The sequence below is a fragment of the Microcaecilia unicolor genome, unplaced genomic scaffold (assembly GCF_901765095.1).
Source record: "Microcaecilia unicolor unplaced genomic scaffold, aMicUni1.1, whole genome shotgun sequence".
In the NCBI taxonomy this organism is placed as follows: Eukaryota; Metazoa; Chordata; class Amphibia; order Gymnophiona; family Siphonopidae; genus Microcaecilia; species Microcaecilia unicolor.
In genome coordinates, this window is record NW_021963457.1 from 60,203 (window position 1) to 86,301 (window position 26,099).

General features: G+C 44.5%; 1 protein-coding gene across 1 annotated transcript; it reads left to right on the top strand.

Annotated features, from left to right (window-relative positions):
- Positions 1-556: 556 nt before the first annotated feature.
- On the top strand, positions 557-23,499 carry LOC115459334 (zinc finger protein 572-like; the record flags this gene model as incomplete). Its single annotated transcript, XM_030189176.1, has 4 exons — positions 557-641; positions 795-908; positions 8,567-8,695; positions 23,197-23,499. Coding segments are annotated over exons 2-4 (484 nt in total), but the record flags the coding sequence as incomplete, so codon positions are not given.
- Positions 23,500-26,099: the final 2,600 nt, after the last annotated feature.

The following is a 26,099-nucleotide window of genomic DNA, read 5'->3' on the forward strand; positions in this document are numbered from 1 at the left end:
CACGTTCAAGGATGTTGCTGCTTATTTTTTGGAAGTGGAGTGGAATATTTTAGGAGAATGGCAGAAGGAACTGTATAAGAGGGTCATCAAGGAGATTCATGACTTCCTCATGTCACGAGGTAAATATGTCTTCTCTATCATGTACTGCACAAGCATAGTATACAATTAGCATGGAAAAATCCCAGGTCCCATGGACACCCGAAATTTAGGACCTGGATTCTGATGTCATTCCATATCCAACAGGAACCAGTGAAGTAGCTCACTACTGCAGACTCTGCAGAAGGTGCTGCTCTGTTCTTAAACTGAAGGCTTCATACAAGACCAGTTGCAGTCTGTCGCCCTTTTCTATACCAAAACAAATTTGGCACAGAAGACCAGAGAGAGGACTTGCCACCCAGATTTCTAGCTGGGAACTACAACTATTAGCTGCACACTACTCAGCTATACTGTGCAATGTGTCCCTTCAGATGGTAACCAGATGTCAGAGAAGGTTCTAATTTAAATGTTGTTTTCCTACTTCTTAACAGGTTATTCAATTGTTAATCCTGATGTTCTATTTAAGATTAAAAAGGAAGATGAGAAATATTTCACTCAACACTTTGAATGGGAGGGAAAAGAAAACCTGAATGATCCCACCAAGAGTAAGTAGATGTTTTGGTTTTAAATGGCTTTGCGTTTTTATATCACAGGAGATGGATCATTAACATCAAACATTTGGAGACTTAAACTCTGTTTCCTAATTGAATACTATCAGATCCTTGGTGAAACCTTCTTGACATGTTTTCTCATAATAGGTCTTCCAGTGGTAACCTCTGTGTTCTCACTGAGTGTTAAACAAGAGGAAAATCTCCCGTTTATGGATCATCCTGAATTAGAGACTTTTGAACTGACTCACCCTTCTGTAACAAGTAAGTATAAAATTCTTACTAAAATCATTTGGGACCATGTAGGAAATCAGTGGTGGTGGGATGAGCCGTCCTCCTCTCTCTTCCTCTCACTGTTTCCCTACTTTGGACAGAGTTGGCTGCCTGTGGAGATGGAGGAGGCACCTGATGGAGATGGGTGTGCTGGGGGTAAGATTTATGTCAGCATGCTATCTAGACACCAACCATCCTAACTATGGGAAATCTGTGCAGTGTATACATAGAACATATACTGTACTACAGAGGCTTAGAAAAACTGAAGGTTCCCCCCACAGTATCCATAAATGTCAGCAGCACTTGATCTGCCTCTCGTATTTCGAAAGGGTGGCCAAGCACTCCTGTTAAGCTGGAACATTATCATAGGTTACCAATTTCCCATTCAGGTTCACTTTTAAGACTGCAGGGTACAGCAGCATGAACTATAAATTCTTTGCATAAAATGTAGTGCAAATGGGTGTAAAGCACCTCTATTTTTCTTGCACTGCCATGGAATAATCCTGAACGATTTTTACAGGTTCCCCTTCATAGAGAAGGACATCTCATTTTTGTTTATATCTACTCAATATTTCTGTTTTATGCACATACTTGTATATTTTTATGATGACTGTGTGGTTTTTGGCAGCTTTCCTGTATCCTGCTGTTAGGGTTCTGGGTGTCTGTCCTAATAGTGAGCTCTTGGGCCTTCGGCTCTGTAGGCAGGGGAAGTCCCAGGATGGCATACAGAGTCACCTCCAGACCAGATTGGATACTGGATATCCGGAAGAAGAACCACAGAGATGAAGGCTGGAAATTAGGAGACTGGATCTCAGGAACAGAGGTGCGGACTGGAACTCAGGAACAGAGCTGCAGAAACAGAGCTGCGGACTGGGACTCAGGAACAGAGCTGGGGTCAAGCAATTCACAGCACAAGAGCAAACATTGTGAAGGCAATGCATGAGTGTTCAAAGGTTAATTATAAGGGCTGTCAGTGATGATGCCATGGTCTCTGGTGCCAAGGAATGAGGCTTGGACTACACTGAAGGAGGCAGCAGGGCACCAGGAAGAGGCCAGAGTGAGGCTTGTATGGTCCCTGGAATGAGGCTAGAATGCTGGGGCATCAGAGTGAGGCTTGGAACACAGGGGAACTGGCAGCAGAGGCATCAGTGCAGGGAGGAGGCAATCCGGGGAGGCCATGGAGCCTGACCACCGGAAGGAAAGATGAGTCTGGATGCAGGAGCACAGCCACAGCTGCGACACCTGCCAATCCTGTGTGCCTTCTGTATGCAAAAAGGCCCGATGCTGTCAGAGAGGGTGAATTCTTTGGAGAGCTATTGTTTATGCTCAGGAAACTGCTCAGACAGACCCACTGTGTGTAAGTTTCCACAGCAGGAGTGGTTTTCCAAATCTTCTATTTTATCCTCCGGTTCTTGAAGCTTGCACTCTAAATCTGCCAGTGTTGGACCCTGTTGCAAGGTCTGAAACTCATTTCTCTAATTCCGTTGTGCACTTCATGGTATCTGCAAGTAAAGTCTCTAGATTGGCCAGAAAGCCATTCCAAGTGGGGCTCAAGCATGTTGACAAAGGATCTCAGAGTCAAATTCTAAATAAAATTAAGTTTTAAGGAAAATTAATAAGAAAATTCTGAAAGAAAATAAATTGACAATAAAAGAGGAAGTTTTTGCCAATGACTGAGTGAGCAGGATGCTAATGAGACTGGAATGAAGTTGTTGCCAGCTACTGGGAATGTTTTGCAAAGACTGAGTCTTTTCCTCCTTTGAATAAAAAGAAGCAAAATAAGAAAACATAAAATATGTAATATGAGATTGAGATCCTGACATATATTTGGTAAAATTATATTTTCCATTATTGTATATTGGTATTGGTTGCATTTTGGGTGGAAAGTTATCTCCAGTTGAGGATTTCTATGTGTCCGCATCTTCAATATGGTAATACTAGAGCCCAGCTGAGGAACAGGTTATTGTGAGTTTGTCTTCACTGGACCAAACTTGCTTTCCTTGTGCCATCACCATCCAGTTGGATAGACAGTGCCTTAAAAGGTGGACGGATAAGGGATTAAAAAAAAAATTAATTTGACATTTATATCCTATATTATCCCAAGCAAGCTTGGGTTCAATGTGGCTTGCATTTGAAAATACACTAAGATAGAATAATAGAATTCAGTAACATCATGGGAGCAAGTAGATGGATATGTCTGAAATATTTAATAAAGTTAAGATTAGCATAAATACCCAACTGGGCATTTATGTGTCTGTCCTTTAACAATGCTGCATGTTCAGAAATCATAACCATAAGTATAGACGGTTATGCAAACGTCACATGCACACTTCAGAACAGGCATCCAGACACACATTCCAAAAGTAAACAATACTCTGTAGAAGGTACTTCTACAGAGTACATCCAAAACTTAATTTTTATTTCCTCATTTTCATCTTCAAAATTCTATACATCAAATGTACAGGTCAGTAGGACCCAAAGCAGTCCAAAACAAGTAAAGTCAGAAACAACACAGTTTATGCCTAATTGTTCAACCATCCTTAGGATTTGGCTTTGGGTTTAAAAAGCATAAGGTCTGGATAAATGAATTAAAACCATCAGAGTTTTAAGCAAATTCCCCAAATATGTCATGCTTGGTAGCAATAATGAAACATTCATGGAATATTCACATAGCAGGCAGCCAACAGAATTATTTTGCACTGAAAATAATTAACTTTGTATAAACTTGATGGCTAATATTGTGCTGCTTGCTATTTTGTATTTTACATATACATAGGGGCTCATTTTGAAAGCACTTAGACTTACAAAGTCCCATAGGTTCCTATGTAAGTCTAAATGCTTTGAAAATATGCCTCCATGTAACAGAGTAGATGATGGCAGATAAAGACCTGTATGGCACATCCAGTTTGCCCAACAAGATAAACTCATTACATATGGTATGATGTGATACTTCATATGTATACCTGATCTTGATTTTTCCTTACCATTTTCAGGGTATAGACCTTAGTCTGCCCGGCACGGCTCTTGTTCTAAATTTCTGAAGTTGTCGAAGTCCCTGAAAAGCTCCACTGGAGTCCATGTAAATCTATTCAGCCAGAATCAGGGCATAGACTTTAGAAGTCTTGCCTAGCACTGGCTTTGCTTCCCAATTAACAGAGTTGCTACCTAATCTCCGCTAAGCTTCTTTAGATCCATTAATTTATCCCATGCATTTTTGAATTCTGTTACCGTTTGCATCTCCACCACCTCCCATGGAAGGGCATTCCAGATACCTACCACCCTCTCAATTAAAAAATACTTCCTGACATTATTCCTGAGTCGGCCCCCTTTCAACCTCAATTCATATCCTCTAATTCTACCACTTTCCCGCCTCTGGAAGATGTTTGTCTGCGGATTTATACCTTTCAAACATTTGAACATCTGTATCACATCACCCTGGTTTCTCCTTTTCTCCAGGGTATATATGTTTAGGTCAGCAAGTCTCTTCTCATACTTGTTGCTATGCAAACCACATACCATTTTTGTCACTTTTCTCTTAACCGCTTCGTCTTTTTACATGCTTAGCATGATACGGCCTCCAAAACTGAACATAGTATACCAAGTGGGGCCTCACCAACAACCTGTACAGGGGCATTAACACCTCCTTTCTTCTACTGGTTCTCTAGGCAGCCTAGCATCCTTCTGGCCATAGCCACCGCTTTGTCACATTGTATCATCACCTTGAGATCCTCAGACACCATCACTCCCAGGTGCTTCTCCTGAGCCGAGCTTACCAATCTCTCCCCTCTTATCTGGTACATCTCTTTTGGACTTCTGCATCCGAAATGCATTGCGCTCTTCACTTCTTCACGTTAAATTTTAACTGCAGACTCTTGACCATTTTTCCAACTTTTGGAGATCCCCTCTCATGGTTTCTACTCTGTGTCATCCGCAAAAAGACAAACTTTTCCTTCTAACCCTTCAGCAATGTCTCTCACAAATATATTAAACAGAATCAGCCCCAGACCTGCCCCTGAGGCACTCCACTGCTCACCTTCCTTTCCTCTGAGGGACTGTATCAACGACTTTGTTGAAATCCAAGCAGATTACATTTAGTGCATGTCCTTAATCCGGTTCTTTTGTCACCCAGTCAAAGAAGTAAATCAAATTTGTTTGGCAGGATTTTCCTTTGGTAAAGCCATGTTGCCTCAGACCCTGTAGTCCGTTGCTTTCTAACAAGTTAACTATCTGTTCCTTCAACAGTGACTCCATTATTTTTCCTACCACCAGCTTGAGGATTACCGGCCCATAGTTTCCCATTTTTGTGAAGAGGAACTACATCAGCTCATCTCCAGTCCCACAGAACCTCTTCCGTCTCTAAAGATCTATTAAATAAATCCTTAAGAGGTCTCACTAGGACTTCTCCAAGCAAGAGGCAGGTGTTTTGCAACTGAAAGGAAGCTCTGGAATGAGAAGGCATAAGATGAAGTTGAAGGGGGATAGACTCAAAAAGTAATCTAAGGAAATACTTCTTTACGGAAAGGGTGGTGGACGCGTGGAGTGACCTCTTAGTGGAGGTAGTGGAGATGAGGACTGTATCTGAATTCAGGAAAGCATGGGACAGGCATGTGGGATTAGAGGGATAAAACTTGTTCCTGGCCCCGTCCCTGCAGGTTTCATCCCCGCCCCATCCCGTGGGCGCTGTTCTCATCTGCAGAGGCCTTGAACACTTATGTTTTATATTTAAATCTTTTTATTAAAATATAAAAAGGAATAATATTCATGTTCAACTGTTGTGTATAAATTACAAATAGAAAACAATAATAACAGTGAGCAGCTATAATAACTCTCCCACAACCACCACCCTCTACCCTTCCAAACCCAACAATAGCTGATTTCTACTACCTCAAGGAATCTTAATCCACCCTGTTAAAATGTCCAGGGGTACAAAATACAACCTGTTCTGTATGCCCTAGAGGGGAGAAATATGCCCTATAAAGCACTGTTATGTGGATGAATAAAGTCATCAACAATCTCAGGATTCAGTCTAGCTCTCCTGTCTTCTACAGTCCCTCCTGCAATAGAAGATGTCTTCTTAGAAGATATGCTGGTAGCAGGATGTACAGGATCCCCCAAGCAAATTTTGCTAGCTGTGGCCAGCATGTTTGCTTGTTTTTCCAAAAAATAAAAATACTGTCAACTGCATCAATCAAACACAAATAACAGTCCAGTTCATTAACAGGCTTCAAAGTAGAAAGTGACACGGGGACAAAGTTTGTCTCTGTCCTCACTTGCTCTGTCCCCATTCCCACCCCGTCCCTGTGAGATCTAACCCCACCCTATCCCTGCAAGAGCTGTCCCCGCCCCGTCCCCATCCCACGATTACCACAGGTCCCCGACACCGTGTCATTCTCTATGTGGGATCTCTTAGCGGATGATATGGATGAGCCATATGGTTTTTATTTACTGTCATTTTCACTGTTCCTATGTTTTTATGTAGTTTGGGTTGCACTTTCCTATGTGAATCACTTTGCAATTGCTCACATTAAATTTTAAATTCCATACATGATTATATTCCAGCAGTTTTGAGATCTTTACACTTATTACGTTCAAAGCATTTGAACCTGTAGATTTTTACGATTGGTCCACCAGCCTTTGTAGTTGGTTTCCTCACATTTATGCTTGCAATATACTCATGAGTGAGCATTTGCTTACATCAGACCTCATTTGTGGAACTCATTAACCTTATATATTTGTTTTGAAACCAATTACTTGAAGTTTTGTAAAAGGGTTAAATTTTGGCTGTTTCCAGTGTGGATAGATCTCATTAGCACTGAATCTGAAACATTCTGGCTAAACAAGGCAGGGGTTGAAGGCTTTGTATTTTTACAATCTTATTGTATTGTGTCTTATTTGGTATAACATGTTTTATGTTTTTATTGTGTTTGTATGTTTGTGTTGTTTTATTTTGTAGCACACTTTGAATGACTTTACATTAAGACGTGTTATCCATGGAATAAATTAAATGAAATGCATGCTTCTCCATTCCCAGCCCTATCCTCTCTCCCCCTAAGTCCAAGTGTTTGGTCACCCAGTCAAAGAAATTAATTAGATTAGTCTGACAAGACCTTCCTCTAGTAGAACAATGTTGCCTTGGATCCTCAACCCTTTTGATTCCAGAAACCTCTCTATCCTCTGTTTTACAAGTGTTTCCATTAATTTAGTTACCACTGAGTTAAGACTAAGCAGCCTGTAGTTTCCAACTTCCTCCTTACTTCCGCTTTTGTGGGATGGAAGATGGGGTCTGGGAACAGAGGAGCTTGTGCTGATTGTATCTTTACATTTGGCAGTTTCTGTTAATAGCACCAAGAGTGGGGCAATATTCAGACCTCACTGACACATTTAGGAAACAGACTCCCGGGTTCTTTCTTCCTGCAAACAAATCTTTGGCTTTCTTCTTCCTAATGACCTCCAGGGACTCCAAAACAAAACTAAATTCACTATCACAGGGGCCGTTGTAGGGGTACATGGGAACTACCACTGGCTGACAGGCATTGAAATAAAGGTCACTGATCTGGGTTCAATTCCCACTGCAGCTCCTTGTGACCTTGGGCAAGTCACTTAATCCTCCATTGCCCTCTAGGGACAGAGAAAGTACCTGCATATAATGTGTACAACGCTGCGTGTGTTTAGTAACGTTATAGAAATGATTAGTAGTAAGGGGTAAACTGACAGTAGCTGCCTGATAGTTCAGTGTGTCACTTGTACCCAGAATAGGAGGCTCCTTCTCTTACTGTGGGGGGTTGTTTCAGTCCCCCTCCACTTTCTAAGCTATTCAGATATTCAGCTGCAGCAGTATGTGACATCTGAGTCGCTCAGAACCAGATATTCACGTGTCCTTTAGATTGTAAGCTCTTTGAGCAGGGACTGTCCTTCTATGTTAAATTGTACAGCTCTGCGTAACCCTAGTAGCGCTTTAGAAATGTTAAGTAGTAGTAGTATATTCAGACTGGTGCCTGGTTAACATTAGTGCATAAAGTTAAGACAGCCTTTTTGCTATCCTGGCTTTGGGGTCCTTTTACAAAGCTGCCATAAAAAGTGTCCTGCAGTAGTGTGCAGCATGCCAAAGCCACTCTTTACTGCAGCTGGCAATTCTCTTTATTTAAATGGAGGTCATTAATGGCCGTGTGCTAATGAAAATATTGGCATGCAGCGATTTAGGAGGCGGTAAGGGCTCACACGCTAACCCGGAGGTAATTGGACAGCATGCGGCGATGGCCAATTACCGCTGGGCATGCCTACTCCCCATCCCCCATGCTAGAAAATAGAAAAATATTTTCTGGTGTGACAAATAGAAAAATACTGCAGGGTTCCTGGGTGCTGAATATTGATTTCCATTATGTTTATGCAGTAGCAGAATCCACAACACAGCTGTCTGTAGCTCTTGAAGAAAGGAGTTGTCCACTTCAATATTAAAATGATCAGGTTACTGTTAGAATATATTTCTGATGATGATCAGCACAGCAGCACCCCTCATGTTTTTTTTTTTTTTTTTTTGTCTCTGTACAAATGGAGGTGACTATGAAAACAATGTAATTCTAAGCACTGATAGGCTGTGTAGGAACTTTAAAAACAAACAAACATATTTTACTATATTTTTCCTGCAACAGGCTCCCACAATGTCAAGCCTGACATATTATTCCAGTTTGAGCAAGAGGGATTTGGGACTGAGCCTCAGGAATCTGAGGAAAGAGGAAATCTGACCACCACAACCACATGTGAAGAACTGCATCCAACAGGTGATGTAGCTTGAATTAAAGGTAGCTTTGTTGTGTGGATAATGTACATAATTACATAAGTAATGCCACACTGGGAAAAGACCAAGGGTCCATCGAGCCCAGCATCCTGTACACGACAGCGGCCAATCCAGGCCATGGGCACCTGGCAAGCTTCCCAAACGTACAAACATTCTATACATGTTATTCCTGGAATTGTGGATTTTTTCCAAGTCCATTTAGTGGTGGTTTATGGACTTGTCCTTTAGGAAACCATCTAACACCTTTTTAAACTGCCAAGCTAACCGCCTTCACTTCCAGAGATTAATTATGCGTTGGGTGAAGAAATTTTTCTCCGATTTGTTTTAAATTTACTATACTGTAGTTTCATCGCATGCCCCCTAGCCCTAGTATTTTTGGAAAGCGTGAACAGACGCTTCACATCCACCTGTTCCACTCCACTCATTATTTTATATACCTCTATCATGTCTCCCCTCAGCCGCCTCTTCTCTGAGCTGAAAAGCCCTAGCCTCCTTAGTCTTTCTTCATAGGGAAGTTGTCCCTTCCCCGCTATCATTTTAGTCGCCCTTCGCTGCACCTTTTCCAATTCTGCTATATCTTTTTTGAGATGCGGCGACCAGAATTGAACACAATACTCAAGGTGCGGTCGCACTATGGAGTGATATAACGGCATTATAACATCCTCACACCTGTTTTCCATACCTTTCCTAATAATACCCAACATTCTATTCGCTTTCCTAGCCGCAGTAGCACACTGAGCAGAAGGTTTCAGTGTATTATCGACGATGACACCCAGATCCCTTTCTTGGTCCGTAACTCCTAATGTGGAACCTTGCATGACGTAGCTATAATTCGGGTTCTTTTTTCCCACATGCATCACCTTGCACTTGCTCACATTAAATGTCATCTGCCATTTAGCCGCCCAGTCTCCCAGTCTCGTAAGGTCCTGTAATTTTTCACAATCCTGTCGCAAGTTAACGACTTTGAATAACTTTGTGTCATCAGCAAATTTAATTACCTCGCTACTTACTCCCATCGCTAAATAATATATTAAAAAGCAGCGGTCCTAGCACAGACCCCTGAGGAACCCCACTAACTACCCTTCTCCATTGTGAATACTGCCCATTTAACCCCACTCTCTGTTTCCTATCCTTGAACCAGTTTTTAATCCACAATAGGACATTTCCTCCTATCCCATGACCCTCCAATTTCCTCTGTAGCCTTTCATGAGGTACCTTGTCAAACGCCTTTTGAAAATCCAGGTACACAATATCAACCGGCTCCCCTTTGTCCACATGTTTGTTTACTCCTTCAAAGAATTGAAGTAAATTGGTAAATTTCCCCACACAAAAGCCGTGCTGACTTGGTCTCAGTAATCCATGTCCTCGGATGTGCTCTGTAATTTTGTTTTTAATAATAGCCTCTACCATTTTCCCCGGCACCGATGTCAGATTCACCGGTCTATAATTTCCCAGATCTCCCCTGGAACCTTTTTTAAAAATTGGCGTTACATTGGCCACCCTCCAATCTTCCGGTACTTCGCTCGATTTTAAGGATAAATTGCATATCACTAGCAGTAGTTCCGCAAGCTCATTTTCCTTCTCTTTGGGGCTAATTTTTGAATAAGAAAAACATCTAAAAAGTGGCCTAAAGCAGCATTTGGACATTTTTCTCATAAAATCATCCAAATCAGTATTTTCAAAACCTATTTTTTAGATGTTTTTCTATGATTTTCGTCTGTAGTACGTCCAAATCTCAAGCAGGCGTATCGGAGGGGGGGCTTTAAGAACAGGATTTTCGGCCATAAACAAAACAAAACCGTCCAGGACTAAAACTAAAATGTTTTGAGCTAGACCTGTTTTTAGAACGAATAAGGCACAAAAGGTGCCCTAACTGACCAGATGACCTCCCCTTACTCCCTCAGTGGTCACTGACCCCCTTCCATCCCCCCAAAAATATGATTAAAAACATTAATAGCCAGCCTCAGATGTTATACTAAGGTCCATTAGAGCAGCTTTCAGGTCTCTGGAGTAGGCTAGTGGTGGGTGCTGTGCACTGCAGACAGGTGGACCCAGGCCCATACCTCCCCCTACCTGTTACACTTGTGGCGGAAAATGTGATTCCTCCAGTACTCACCAGAAACCCACTGTACCCACACATAGATGTCCCCTTCACCCATAAGGGCTATTGTAGTGACGTAAAGTTGGGAGTTGTAGGTTTTGGGGGTCTCAGCAGACGAGATAAGGGAGGTTGGGTGAGATGTATACCTGGGAGCATTTATTTGAAGTCCACTGCTGTGCCCCCTAGGGTGCCCCATTGTTCTTGTGGGATGTCTGTGTGGCCAATCTACTAAAAATGTTGGCTCGTCCTACATCCCAATGGCTTGATCGTGTGCATTTTTCACTTGGACTTTTGTTCTCTGTGAGCCACACAATAAATCTTTTTTTTTTTTAATATTGTTTATTGGCACAACATCATATAAGACAAAATACCAAAACCACAAAAACATTCCACTAAAAGCTGACAAAGGAGAGTATCAGATCTGCACAAAACAAGTGCCAAACATAGGATTTTCATAAATTTTTCCCCCCTCCCCCCTTACTCCCATGCAAACCGTCCTCACCAATAACCCCCCAATCCTCCCCCCCCCCCACTCCATCCCCCTAACAGTTCAGAATCCTGCTTTTTGCTGTGAGAGTTAGCGAGTCCCAAAACGGGGACCAGATCCTACAAAAGTGATCTCCCCTTTTAGAGGCCAGGTCACGGACCCTCTGCTTCTCCACCGAGCAGCATTGCATCATGGCACATCGCCAGTGCGATATGCAGGGGGCCTTGCGGGTGAGTTACTGCTGCAAGATGTTTCTTTTCCCCATCAACACAGATCTCTTTAAGAAGGCTCGCAAGCCCTCCGGCATAGGCCCCTGCACTGAAAAAACATCAAACAGTTGACCAGGGGCAGACTTCCATCGCACTTTCCACATGCCTGTCACCTGTCTGCCCATGGCCAACCAAAATGAATGCACCACCGGACAGGACCAAAACATGTGGCCCAGGGAGGCATCCATTCCCGCACACTTAGGGCAATCATCTGTCTCTCTCAAGGTTGCTCTAAAAGCTCTGTGGGGCGAGATACGTAAGCGCAACAAAAACTTATAGTTCAACTCCCACCACGCTGCGTTCTCAGTCACTTTCTGGGACGATTTCAAACAAAGCTCCATTTGTTGCGGCTCCAAGCACCAACGAAGCTCTTGGGTCCACCGGGCGCATATGGGAGTAGTATCAAGCGATGTTAAAGAGTCTCGCAGGCAACCATGATAGTATTTCAGAGGGGTTCTCTGTTGTGCCTCCAGCCCCAATAAATCATCCTGTAACTCCCACACCCCTCTGGTCAGGGAACCAGCTGATAAGGATTAGACATAGTGCCTCAGTTGTAGATATGCAAATGCATCACCCCTTTCCAGACCAAATTCCTCACACAGGGACTGAAACGGTTTCATAGACCCCTGCTCTGTTACCACCTGGAATAGGAAGTGAATCCCCCGGGCTGACCATTTTTTCAACAGGGCCGAGGACCCTCCCTCCGGAAATGCCGGGTTACCCCGAATTAGCAGCAAGGGTGACACCAATCTATCCCACTTAAAAGTTTTACTTAACCATTGCCATGTTTTTCGTAGGGGGTTCAAGATAAATTTGTAGGGACCCAAAGGGGGCAACTGATCTGTTGGAGCCTGTAGCCAGTATGCAAAATGTAGCGGTTCCGTCAATGTAGTCTCAATCTCAGTGCATGAAAAGTATTCAGTGGATCGGAACCAATCCGAAAGATGGCGCAAACAGCTGGTTATCGAAAACAGTCTCAGGTCCAAGAGTCCCAGTCCCCTTTCCTGCTAGGCCGTATTAGTATCTTAATCCTGATGCATGCTCTCTTCCCTTGCCATAAAAACCCATTAAGCTGTTTCTGAAGCCATGTGTCCTCTTTGTAACCCAAAATAAGCGGGAGCATCTGTAAAATGTGCGTCCACTTGGGGAACAATATCATATTATATAGAGCTATACGACCTTGTAGTGAAAGTGGTAACCCCCTCCACCCCCGCAGTGTTGTCGATAGATTATCCCTCAATGGTCCAAGGTTTATCTCAGACAACCGGGAAAGGTCAGATGGAATTAACACACCCAGATAGCGGACCACCCCCTCCGCCCATTGGAATGGAAAGTCCCCCACCCATTCCTCCCTTACCACAGGCTGAACCGGGAGTGCCACTGACTTATGTAAATTTAGGGTAAGGCCAGAGAAAAACCCAAACTCCTCTATAACCTCTATTAGATGGGGGACCGAGATGGTAGGCTGTGTGAGGGTCAGGAAAAGATCATCCGCAAAGGCAAGCACCCTTATTTCTTTCCCGCGGCACGTTACTCCTTTTATGTCGGAATCTTTTAATATGGTGCGCAGAAGGGGTTCTAAATACAATAAAAACAATAATGGGGAAAGGGGACACCCCTGTCTGGTGCCCCTCGCCACTGTGAAAGCGTCCGAGCGGAGCCCATTAACCAATACCCGTGCTGTGGTGCCCCGATAGAGCGTCTCTATAGCAGCCAAGAACCTTCCTCCCACCCCGATGTATTCAAGGACTTGAAATAAGTAGTCCCAATTGACTTTGTCGAAGGCCTTGGCTGCGTCAAGGCTCACTAATAGCAGCGGATCTCCTGTAGCCTGCCCATAAGCCGTTGCTAGCAATACTTTCCGCACATGGGTAACTGCATGCCGGCCCCGTACGAAGCCCACCTGATGTTCCCCTACTAAAGATGGGATGTGGATTGCCAACCTGTCCGCCATTACCCTGGCCAAGATTTTTATGTTCACATTAAGGAGAGATATGGGCCTATAAGACTCCATCTGATCTGTTGGCTTGCCAGGTTTAGGGATCAAGGTAATAAAAGCTTCATTCTCTCCCCTGGAGAAAACCCCCCGATCTATTACTTCATCATAATAAGCTACCAGAGGACTGCAGAGCTGGGGTGCTAGGATTTTGTAATATTTATTAGAGAATCCATCTACCCCTGGGGCAGAATCCAACTTTAACTTTCTGATGACTTTTTGCACCTCTATTCCCTGGATTGGCGCAGACAGAGTTTGTTGGGCATCTACCCTCAACTTAGGCATCCCTGCATCATCTAGGTAATCCCATAGCGAGGGCCCATGTTCACGGTTTCCTGTAGCATACATGTCCTGGAAAAAACCACGGAACCCATCTAGAATAGCTTGCGGAGTGGAAACTCGTGACCCCCCCCTAATTGGTGATCGTGGGGATAAACTGATGCGGGGTGTTCGACCGTGCTACCCTCGCCAAAAGTGTACCTGATTTATTCCCAAAGCACTGAAACTTGAGGCGGCCCACCGACAGATGTTTCTGACCTTGTTCATGTAGAAGAGAGTTAAGCGCCACCAGGGAAGCGTCTATCCTGTCTTTATTTACTCTGGAGGGATTTGTAATGTACTTTTTCTTTGCTAGTTTATACTCCCCTTCTAAGCGGAGCACACCTGAAGCTATTCTCTTGGCCCTGGCACTTAAGAAAGCAATCACCTCCCCTCTCATGACGGCCTTAGAGGCCTCCCAGAATGTAATTGATGAGTCGCATGACTCAGCGTTAGTGTCAACATAAAATTGCCACTTTGCTTGTAAGTGCTCTATGAACTGCTTGTCTTGGTACAGTGGTGGAAATAAGTATTTGATCCCTTGCTGATTTTGTAAGTTCGCCCACTGACAAAGACATGAGCAGCCCATAATTGAAGGGTAGGTTATTGGTAACAGTGAGAGATAGCACATCACAAATTAAATCTGGAAAATCACATTGTGGAAAGTATATGAATTTATTTGCATTCTGCAGAGGGAAATAAGTATTTGATCCCCCACCAACCAGTAAGAGATCTGGCCCCTACAGACCAGGTAGATGCTCCAAATCAACTCGTTACCTGCATGACAGACAGCTGTCGGCAATGGTCACCTGTATGAAAGACACCTGTCCACAGACTCAGTGAATCAGTCAGACTCTAACCTCTACAAAATGGCCAAGAGCAAGGAGCTGTCTAAGGATGTCAGGGACAAGATCATACACCTGCACAAGGCTGGAATGGGCTACAAAACCATCAGTAAGACGCTGGGCGAGAAGGAGACAACTGTTGGTGCCATAGTAAGAAAATGGAAGAAGTACAAAATGACTGTCAATCGACAAAGATCTGGGGCTCCACGCAAAATCTCACCTCGTGGGGTATCCTTGATCATGAGGAAGGTTAGAAATCAGCCTACAACTACAAGGGGGGAACTTGTCAATGATCTCAAGGCAGCTGGGACCACTGTCACCACGAAAACCATTGGTAACACATTACGACATAACGGATTGCAATCCTGCAGTGCCCGCAAGGTCCCCCTGCTCCGGAAGGCACATGTGACGGCCCGTCTGAAGTTTGCCAGTGAACACCTGGATGATGCCGAGAGTGATTGGGAGAAGGTGCTGTGGTCAGATGAGACAAAAATTGAGCTCTTTGGCATGAACTCAACTCGCCGTGTTTGGAGGAAGAGAAATGCTGCCTATGACCCAAAGAACACCGTCCCCACTGTCAAGCATGGAGGTGGAAATGTTATGTTTTGGGGGTGTTTCTCTGCTAAGGGCACAGGACTACTTCACCGCATCAATGGGAGAATAGATGGGGCCATGTACCGTACAATTCTGAGTGACAACCTCCTTCCCTCCGCCAGGGCCTTAAAAATGGGTCGTGGCTGGGTCTTCCAGCACGACAATGACCCAAAACATACAGCTAAGGCAACAAAGGAGTGGCTCAGGAAGAAGCACATTAGGGTCATGGAGTGGCCTAGCCAGTCACCAGACCTTAATCCCATTGAAAACTTATGGAGGGAGCTGAAGCTGCGAGTTGCCAAGCGACAGCCCAGAACTCTTAATGATTTAGAGATGATCTGCAAAGAGGAGTGGACCAAAATTCCTCCTGACATGTGTGCAAACCTCATCATCAACTACAGAAGACGTCTGACCGCTGTGCTTGCCAACAAGGGTTTTGCCACCAAGTATTAGGTCTTGTTTGCCAGAGGGATTAAATACTTATTTCCCTCTGCAGAATGCAAATAAATTCATATACTTTCCACAATGTGATTTTCCGGATTTAATTTGTGATGTGCTATCTCTCACTGTTACCAATAACCTACCCTTCAATTATGGGCTGCTCATGTCTTTGTCAGTGGGCAAACTTACAAAATCAGCAAGGGATCAAATACTTATTTCCACCACTGTATAAGAATGAGGGAAATCTCCATGATCGTGCCCCAGGTACGCCCGCGGCCAGATCCAATACCAACCAAATCATTGCGTGGTCGGAGACTGCCACTGGGCCTATCTCAGCCTTCAGGACCTTAAGGAACCAGGCCTGGGAGATCAATATATAGTCGATTCTCGACCAGGTTTGGTGGACTTTAGACTGGTGAGTGTAATCTCTAGCGGTGGGGTTGTGCACTCGCCAAGGGTCTACTAAGTGAAGTTGGTGGCAAAGCGCCGGTATGCCCTTCCCACTCCCCAGCCCTGGGATTGCCTGAGGGGAAGATCTATCCATGGCAGGGTTGAGTACTTGATTGAAGTCCCCCGCCCAGATCCAGGGAGCGTCTGCATGTTGAAGCCCCAAGGCAGTGAGCGTTTGAAAGAAGCTTGGGCTATAGTCATTGGGGCCATACACCGCAATTCTGCAATAACACTATGCGGCCCTCAGCGTCTTTATGGATTAATTTAAACTGACAGGGGAGTCCTTTTTTAATTAAAATGGCCACCCCACTTTTCTTACCCTCTGAAGAGGAATAAAAACACTCACCTACCCACTGTTGCTTTAGTTTTTGGTGTTCAGTGTCCGTAAGTTTAGTCTCTTGGAGACATGCAATAGTGGTGCCCTTGCGCCTCAACTGTGCAAATATTTTATAGCGTTTCACTGGAGATGTAATCCCAGAGATGTTCCAAGAGAAAATTTTTATCTGAGAGTGATCAGCCAGTCACCGGGATTCTATTAGTTAAGGTGACGGGTTTGCTACTCTGGTCATCCCCGGGGGCCAGCCCCTCCCCCCGAGGGATCCAACTTCCATAACAGAGCAGGGGTTCTCCCTGTGTCTCCAGGGTCCACCGATATTATCCCCCTTCTCATACCCTTACGCTTACACACTCCCACAGCACTACCACGTATCATTATGCCCCTCCCCCCATCTCTCCCCTCCTTCCCCTTTAACCTAATCCCCACGCGCTCCCCTCTCCCTCCTCCCCCTCCCCTTACTCCTCCCCTCCCTCTCTTCCCCCCTCCCCTCCTCCCCCTCCTCCCATCCCCTTAAACCCACACATAAACTGCCCACTGAGAATGGGTCCCAGGGGTTTTCCTTGTCTCCCTGTCCCCGACTCTTAATGTAATACAGAACAGTATACAAACCCTGCATCTCTGACAGTTAAGCACACTATTACAGTCCTGATCAAATATATTCCATTTCTTTAACTGTATGCAATTCAGCCATTGCCGGCAGTGACCCGGTCCTTCAGCTCCAGTTGCTGCACATACTTCTGTGCTTCCTCAGGGGTTCCTAGAGCTCTCCAATGACCATTGTCTTTGACTTTTAACACTGCCTGGTAGGCCAACATAAACTGAGCACTCAACTCATGCAGTCTTTTGCAGTATGGGGTAAACAACTTCCTCTTCTCTTACAAGGCTGCAGAGTAGTCTTGAAATATGAGAATTTGATGACCGTCAAACTTAGTTTCATTCCGCTTCATCCGGTATCCCCTTAGAATCTCCTCCTTATGGACATAGTTATGTACCTTCAGAATTACAGTTCTCAGGTTGCGTCGGCCATCTTGCTGCCTACCCACGCGGTGAGCCCTCTCAAGGCACAAGGGCCCCGCGTGGTCAGATAGAGCGAATTCTTGAGACAGCCACTTTTCAAGCACTGAAGGCAGCACGGAGACTCCCACCGATTCCGGTAGGCCCACAATTTTTAAATTGGCCCGACAAGACCTATTCTCGAGTTCATCTAACTTCTCTGTTAGGGACTCCAGTTTAGCTCCGAGCGCTTTAAGCTGTTGCAAGTTAGGGGTTAATGTCTCCTCCACTGCTGTTACCCGTTGCTCGAGCTCCCCAGTCCTCCTCGTCGTGTCCGTGGTGAGCGCCTCCAACGTCGCAAGTTGTGCTGAGACTTTGTCCAGTTTGGGCTCGATCACTGCTCCGACTGCCTCCGCCAGTTGCCGCAGCTGTTCGGCTGAGAACACCGTAGGATCGTTGGGTGGTGGACTTGCCTCAGCGCCGGCCGCCGCCTTCGGCTTCTCTTTTTCCTTTTTGGAGCTTTTGGGGGCCATTGTCTTGTTCGGGGTGTTCAAGAATTTTTCCATACGATCCCTTCTCACAACTCCAAGGTTGCGGTACTCTTTCCCCGTGGTTTGCAGGGTTTTTAAGGTAAAAGATCAAGTCGGGGCCTGGGAGAACGCGGAACCACGTCTGCCTTGCCCTAAAGCATCACGTGATCCCCCCACAATAAATCCTTTTAAAATATCAAGTTTACTTTTCTTGCTTTCTGGAGTCCGCAGTCCATTTCCCACCATTCTTTTGCCTCTGCTGTACCCCGTGGGAATTCAGAGTTCTCCACCTGGGTGGATTTCTAGTGGACCTATACTTCTTAGAACATGCCATCTAAAAAATGTTCAAATAGTGATTATCACTTCATGAACAACACAAGCTCCTCCCACTGCCAGACACTTTGTTTAAAGCGGATGGGTTTTAGTTTGTGTGGTGACTCTATAGGATGGGGAGACCATTAGTCCTGGGCATTTTTATTTGCTGTAACAAGAGCCGCCTTTTGGCAGCTCTTGCCCCAGAGCCCGCTTTCAAACAGGCTACAGACACTTTCCAAAATAACACAAAACCCTTCAAAAAGACACTCAAAACCAATACAGGAAAAACTTTCCAAATCATAACAGCCATGACCCACCTATGAAAAGACAGCGTTATAAACCTGCTACTGGGAAACTGGAACAAATTCGACTGTTATACGTTCCTACACAGACACTACATTTTAGCATAATCCTTCACCTCAGTCAGACATGCAGAACACGGACAGACCCTCACCTGATACAAAATAGTGGACCACAAAAGACATGCAGCCAAAAACTGAAATGGAGACCTCCAAATAAGTCAGACTCTATAAGCAGTGAAAGTATAGGTAAAAGAGAAACAGAAAAGCATTTTTTCTGTACTCAAATACAAAAATAGAAAAGATGTACCATATTTTTCGGACTATAAGACGCATTTTTTTCCCCCCAAATTTGGGAGGAAAATGGGGGGTGCGTCTTATAGTCCGAAGGTAGACTTCTCCCTACTCACGCGATCTTCCCTGGTGGTCTAGTGACGTTGGGGCAGGAAACACCCTCCTCTTTCCTGCCCAGCGCGCTGCTCTCCATCCTCCTGTATGCAGCCTGACGGTCTCGGCGAGATTCAAAATGGCTGCCGAGACTTCAATTCTCGGCGGCCATTTTGAATCTCGCCGAGACCGTCAGGCAGCAATGCATACAGGAGGATGGAGAGCAGCGCGCTGGGCAGGAAAGAGGGGGGAGGGCGAAGTGGTGACAGGGCCGGGGGGAGGGTGGGATTCGGACAAGACGCACCGGAGCACCTAGGTTTTAGAGTTGGGAAAAAGGAAAACATTTTTTTTCCTATTTCCCTCCTATAAAACCTAGGTGCGTCTTATGGTCTGGTGCGTCTTATAGTCTGAAAAATACGGTACATTTCCCAAAGCAGACACATACCAGTCCTTAAAAAGTATTAAATAAAAATATGTTTTTCTGTTTTATCTTTCTTGAATGGGTACTTTTCTAATTGAGTTAGTCCCAGTCTGTTCCACTATTTGTGTCAGTCTTCTAAATTTTTTTCAGGTTTGCCTTTCCATTTCTTCTCTACATCCATCTGGCACTGATCTTTCTTTCTTTTTATGTTCATTTTTCTCTTCTCTGCTTCTATATCCACCCATATTTGATTTTTAGCCCTCATTCTCCCTTTCTTTCACCTTCTAGTACTTAGTCGCTGTTCTGTCCTCTGACAGCCTCGCACTAGTTTATAACGTGATCCTAAAATGTGTGTAATGTTTATTCTCATTTCTAAGGACTATCATTGCTGCAGTTCTCATTCTGCAAAGATACGTGAGCAAGGCATTGTGTGTAATGTAGTTCACAACAGTGGCGTAGCTACGTGGGGCCTGAGGGGGCCGGGGCCCCCGCAGATTCACCCCAGGACCCCCCTCCCGGCGAACCCACCCCCGCCGCCGCCTACCTTTACTTTTGCTGGCGGGGGATCCCACTCCCCGCCAGCCGACGTCTTCTCAGCCCTTCCTGCTCTTCAATTTGTTTGCTGACGTCCTGCACGTAATTGTACGTGCAGGACGTCAGACTCAGAGTTCTCTGAGTCTGACGTCCTGCACGTACAATGTGCAGGACGTCAGCAAACAAATTGAAGAGCAGCAGGAAGCAACTGAGTAGAAGACGTCGGCTGGCGGGGAGTGGGATCCCCCGCCAGTAAAAGTAAAGGTAGGCTGCGACGGCGGCGGCGGGTTCGCGGCGGGAGGGGGGGGCGGCAATGTCGGCGGTGGGGGGGCGGCGCCGGGGGGAGGGCTAAAATGTGCCCCCTCCTCCCGGGCTTTGGCCCCCTCCCCCACGGAAGGCTGGCTACGCCCCTGGTTCACAAGCAATGCAACCTCACTTGCTTGGCTGTATGAGAACTGGTTGTGAGGCTGCCCAGATCTCCTCTCTCTATCTGCCAAGCTTGGCTCTTTTGTCTTCCTGCTATCATTTCCTGGTCATTCTCACTATCTCTGTCCTGGGATTCCTGGGAAGTCAGCCAGGCATGACCTTTCTCTCCAATCGAGGGCTGTCCTCTAGCACCTCCCTTGCCACCCGGTGGCAGGCTCTGTCCCCATTGGTCTCTATCTGCTCCTCCCTGAGCCTGTGTGAAGCCTCAACACCCCTTTGTCCCTTCAGCCATGAGGCATTCACCATCTTGGCCCAGACAGCTTTGTCCTGCTGGAACTCTCTGCAACGAACTTGAGTTTTTACCTTCAAAATATCTCCTCCCTAATGAAATATCGCACATTCCAGTCACCCAGCTTTGAACTACTTCTACCTGTTCAACTATCTTTCTCCTTTGCAATAAAGCTACCTCTCCTCAGATCTCCACCTCCAACAGCTCTCAGATTAAGGAGTCTGTGAGTAAATTATCTGTGATTTATTCAAATAAAAGAGGCTTCATAAAATAATAGAGACTCCAGGTGTTTAATCCTGTGCCAAGGTTATACTCTAAGATATCATGACTTTACAGTAATAAGTCTATGAGAGTCTTATCAGTCGCCTTCTATTCACCTCTCATCTCCTTCTCACCCTCTTTCCAGCAATTCCATTGCCCCCTCTGTCTTTCTCCCCCCCCTGTCTTTAACCCACTCTCTAGTCCCCCATTTCTAGCCTCTGCACTCACCCTCTGAGCCCTCATCTACTTTCCACTGCTTTTCATCCCCTCATCAGCTCCAGCTCCATCCCTGTCTCTCCATCCTTCATTTGTCTCCAGGCCACTCTCTCTCTTACCTTCTACCCCATCTACTGTTCCTCTCTTTGACAACATTTACTCTGTTTCAACCCTCACTGAACCCCTTGGGATCTCCTTCCTCACTCATACTCTTCCACAGCACCCCATCCTGGTCTCAGAACACAGAGATCCCCTGTTCAAATACAGGATAAGCAACCACAAACTAACCCCCTTCCCCCTATTTACTAAGCTGTGCGGCTTAGTAAACAGGGGGGTAAAAGTACTAATGTAGGCAAAACTTAAACTGAAAGTCAAGATGCCAGATTTTGCATGCAGTGCAAAACCAAATAGAAAGAAATGCATTTCCTCCTGTAGAGTGCAAAATAAAGCTGGCAGAAGTAAATTCTCAAAACTGACATAATTCTATCACTAACTGAAAATAAAATCATTTTCCCTATCTTTGTAATCTGGCAATTGTATTTTTCTAATCATCTTGTTTCCAGTCTCTGGTTCTTTTTTCATACCTCTGCTTAACTGTTTCCAGGACCTCCTGTTTATGTGCTATTTCTTTTCTCACATCCTTTCTTTTTCATTTCCGACCCTACATCCATCTTTAACACTGATCTTTTAGCTTTCTTCCATTTTTCTGCTTCCTTCCAAATCTTCCCCTCTCTTCAATCCATGTGCAGCATTTCCCTCCGCTCCCTTCTTTTCCATTCCATCTATGTGCAGCATGTACCCCTTTCCTCTCCGTTTCCTTTTATCCATGTGTAGCATGTTCCTCTTCCCCTGCATCCATGTGCAGCATGTCCCCTGTCCATATGGCAGCATGTCCCCCTCTTCTTTCCCTTCCCTTCCTTTCCATCCGTGTGCAGCTTCTCCCCTCTCCATTCCATCTATGGGCACCATGTCCCCCTCTCCCTTCCCTTTCCCTCCTTTCTATCCATGGGCAGCTTCAAAATGGAGGAGTAGCCTAGTAGTTACTGCAGTGCCTGAGAATCTGGGGAACTGAATTCAATCCCCACTACAGCTGCTTGTAACCCTTGGCATGTCACTTAACCCCCACTGCCCCAGGTACAGCATAAGTATCTGAATATAATGTGTAAACATCTTTGTAACCCACAGAAAAGTGGTATCTCAAGTGCCATCCCCTTTCCCTATCCTCTCCTTCCATACATGCAATTGTAGCTTCTCCCCTCCCCCTGTGGGTCTGGCATCATCTTACTTCCCTGTCTGTCCTTCCTTCCCACAAGCCCTACAAAATTACAGAGTTTGCTGGCATTATTGGCAGTGATTCCAACAGACTCCTTCCAGTGGCTCCAAGGCTTTCCCTCTGCCGCATCCTTCCCATGCGGCAGTTGCAACAGAGGAAAGGACCCTGGGGCTGGCTGGAGAGAGTCTTTTGTAATTGCTGCTGGGCCAGCAGTGCTGGCAAACTCTGTAAGTTTGGAGGGACTGCGGGGAGGGAGGTAAGTAGATGTGAAGCTTTGGCACTAGTTTTCACTATGGTTGCAAGGGGGAGGGGCATTTCCACCCCCATAGTGACACCTATGCCCACTGAACCCACAGTAGAGATCCTGAAAATGGAAGAAGTTCCTTTCAGTGACCAAGAGTGGTGAGCAAGGAATTCCTATGTCAAAAAAATCATTGCTATGTGCTGTGGAGTATTTCTAAATTTTCACATTGAGTTTTTGGTTAGTGAATATAATCAGAGTGAAGAGAATCACTGCAGAGACTGCAGGGGAGGATGAAATGTCCAGAACCAACAGATGAGATCAGGATGGTCTGTTTATGTCTCTTCATGTGCCATTGCTCACCTACACCTGTCTACCAGCAAGTGACTTTAAATACTTATGATGGGATATTACTAAATAGCTGTATAATTTATGTACATAGTTTCATTTTTATCCAGCAGATGATGGATTTGGGAATAAGAGAATGAAAGGGTGCGATGGAGAACAGAAGGAGGAATGTAAAGAAAAAGACCCCTCCAGAGACAGCCCTGATCCTTCAGCTGATAGTGTCGGAGGTATTAGTAGTGTAAGCTTGCAAGAAAATACCCCAAAAGGAGAGAGCTTGAATATATGTATTGAAGAAGAGAGAAATTCCACCAACGGGCCAAATCTCAGACAAAGTCAAAGAATCAGCAACGAAAGTAACCTCAGAATTCATGAAAGAACCCACACTGGAGAAAAACCAAACAAATGTTCTGAATGTGGTAAAAGCTTCAATCGAAAAGATAAACTCAGAATTCATGAAAGAATCCACATTGGAGAAAAACCATTTAAATGTTCTGAATGTGGTAAAAGCTTCAATCGAAAAGATAACCTCAGAATTCATGAACGAATCCACTCTGGAGAAAAACTAAACAAATGTTCTGAATGTGGTAAAAGCTTCCATCGAAAAGATAAATTCAGAATTCATGAAAGAATACACACTGGAGAAAAACCATTTAAATGTTCTGAATGTGGTAAAGGCTTCCATCGAAAAGATCGACTCGGAATTCATGAAGGAATCCACATTATAGAAAAACCATTTAAATGTTCTGAATGTGGTAAAGGCTTCCATCGAAAAGATCGACTCAGAATTCATGAAAGAATCCATATTATAGAAAAACCATTTAAATGTTCTGAATGTGGTAAAAACTTTAATCATAAAAATAACCTCAGAATTCATGAAAGAATCCACACTGGTGAAAAACTGCAAAAATGTTCTGAATGTGGTAAAAGCTTCACTAGAAAAAGTCAACTCAGAATACATGAAAGAATCCACACTGGAGAAAAACCATAGGAATGTTCTGAATGTGGTAAAAGCTTCAAAAAAAGTCAACTCGGAATTCATAAACAAATCCACACTGAATAAAAACCATAAAAACTATATACATGTTCTGAATGTGGTAAGACCTTTAATCAAATAAGTATCCTCAAAATTCATGAAAGAATCCACACTGGAGAAAAATCATATAGGAATGTAATAAATGTTTCCACAGCAAATCTGATCTAAGAAAATATGAAACAATCTACCTTGGAGAAAAATATGGACAAATGTGCTAAGCTGCTTTCCTTAGGTGAAAGTTGAGCAAAACTGAAAATATCTCTGACTGAACACTGTGAGATAAAGGAACTTGAACAGGAAGGTGTATATAAATATCTAAGCATGGTGGCAGGAACAAAAGAAGCAAAGTACACAAGGGTGGAAGAAAACCAAGTCCAAAAGACCAGTACTGAAACCACAGTGGTAAGAGCAGCACCACGTAGCTTATTGCTCCTCATTTTGAGAGGTTCAAATGCTTAATCTATACACGTCAATTTGTTGACCCCTGAGGAAGGCTTTGTAGCCGAAACACGGACCGTGTAGGGTCCCAATAAACTGTGATTTTGGTGCTCTTGATGTCCTGAGTGGATTGAGAACTACAGAGATGTCAAGTTGGCTCATTTCCAGGCTGGAGGTTTTGAACCAGTTCTGGATTTTTGACTACCCCATCTTGGTGTATTATGTGACTTGCAGCACTGATGGTAGGCTCGGTGGAGGGGGGGGGGAGACAGGTGGGTCTGGGAGGGAGAAAGGAAGCAGTGTTTGGGGGCAGCAGTGGTGGGGGGTGGTGTAGGGTCTTTCATGTTTCAGCTTCAGTATTTCTCCTATTAGTAAAATTTACATGCCATTTGTCCATCTCATGTTGGAAGACTGCCAGTGTAAAACTGGTTCATCCATTCCTATTGTAACTTGCACATACCTCATCTCTGTAATTACCATTAAAATAGTTGAGAAAACAGATTTGTTTGGGTGGGACTGCTTTAGTCCACATGTTTACTTTGTGTGTTGAAATAGTGTAGACCAGATGTTCTCAACACAGTCCTTAGGGCACACCCTGCCAGTCAGGTTTTCGGGCTGTCCACAATGAATATGCATGAGATAAAATTGCACTACCTTCACTGTATGCAAACCTGATCATGCATGTTCGTTATACAGATCCTGGGAGCCTGACTGGTTGGATGCAGGGCCGTGCCAACACGGTAAGCGGGGTAAGAACCGCAGGGGGGCGCCGCCCAGGTCCGTTCACTTGCAAAATCTTTTATCTGAAGTTGTGATTCTCCTCTCTTCTCTCCCCTGCCCTTCCCTCTCCGCATCAGAAAGTGAAGGCAGCTCAGCAGTGCTAACTGAGGCAGACACGCTCTGCTAAAGTCGCTTCAAAGAGTACAACCAGTGCTATATATGTCTTTGGTGTGGGAAGAACTCCACATTCAGGGTGAGCTTGAACAACATTCAAATTAAAGAGAACACGTTTGGAGGGAGGTATGCAAGTGAGACTGGGGAGAAATAAAAAATAAATAGTGTAATTGTTTGTTAAAATCTGTAAGTGGTTCAAAGTTTTTTTTTTTTTTCTGAGCATGTACACTGAGAGGAGGGCATGACTGCAATGATGTGTGCATAATTATCAGGTAACCTGAGATAGCTACAGCAACATTCTGCTTGGATAGGAAAAGTTTGTGATATGTGAAAATACATTTTGCTTTAATGAAATTGCTAAACTTTAGAGTCAGTGCTTTTTTTGTGTTTGTTTTTAGGTTATGGATTTTGTTTGTTTTTATTTATTAACCTTTTTATGACTGTGCAGAAAGTGCCTTTGAGAAAGAACTTAAAAAAGAATCCAGCGCTGGCTTCTGTTCTTTATGACCTGGCAGAAAGGCATCTGCTCACCCTATTGGTAGTTAAAGATGATATACTGCTTAGTCTGGGTGAGAGAGATATGGAGAATGACAGAAGGCAATGACTGTAAGGCCCACTTGGGTCTGCCCAAACCTGAAACAGTGCTGCAGA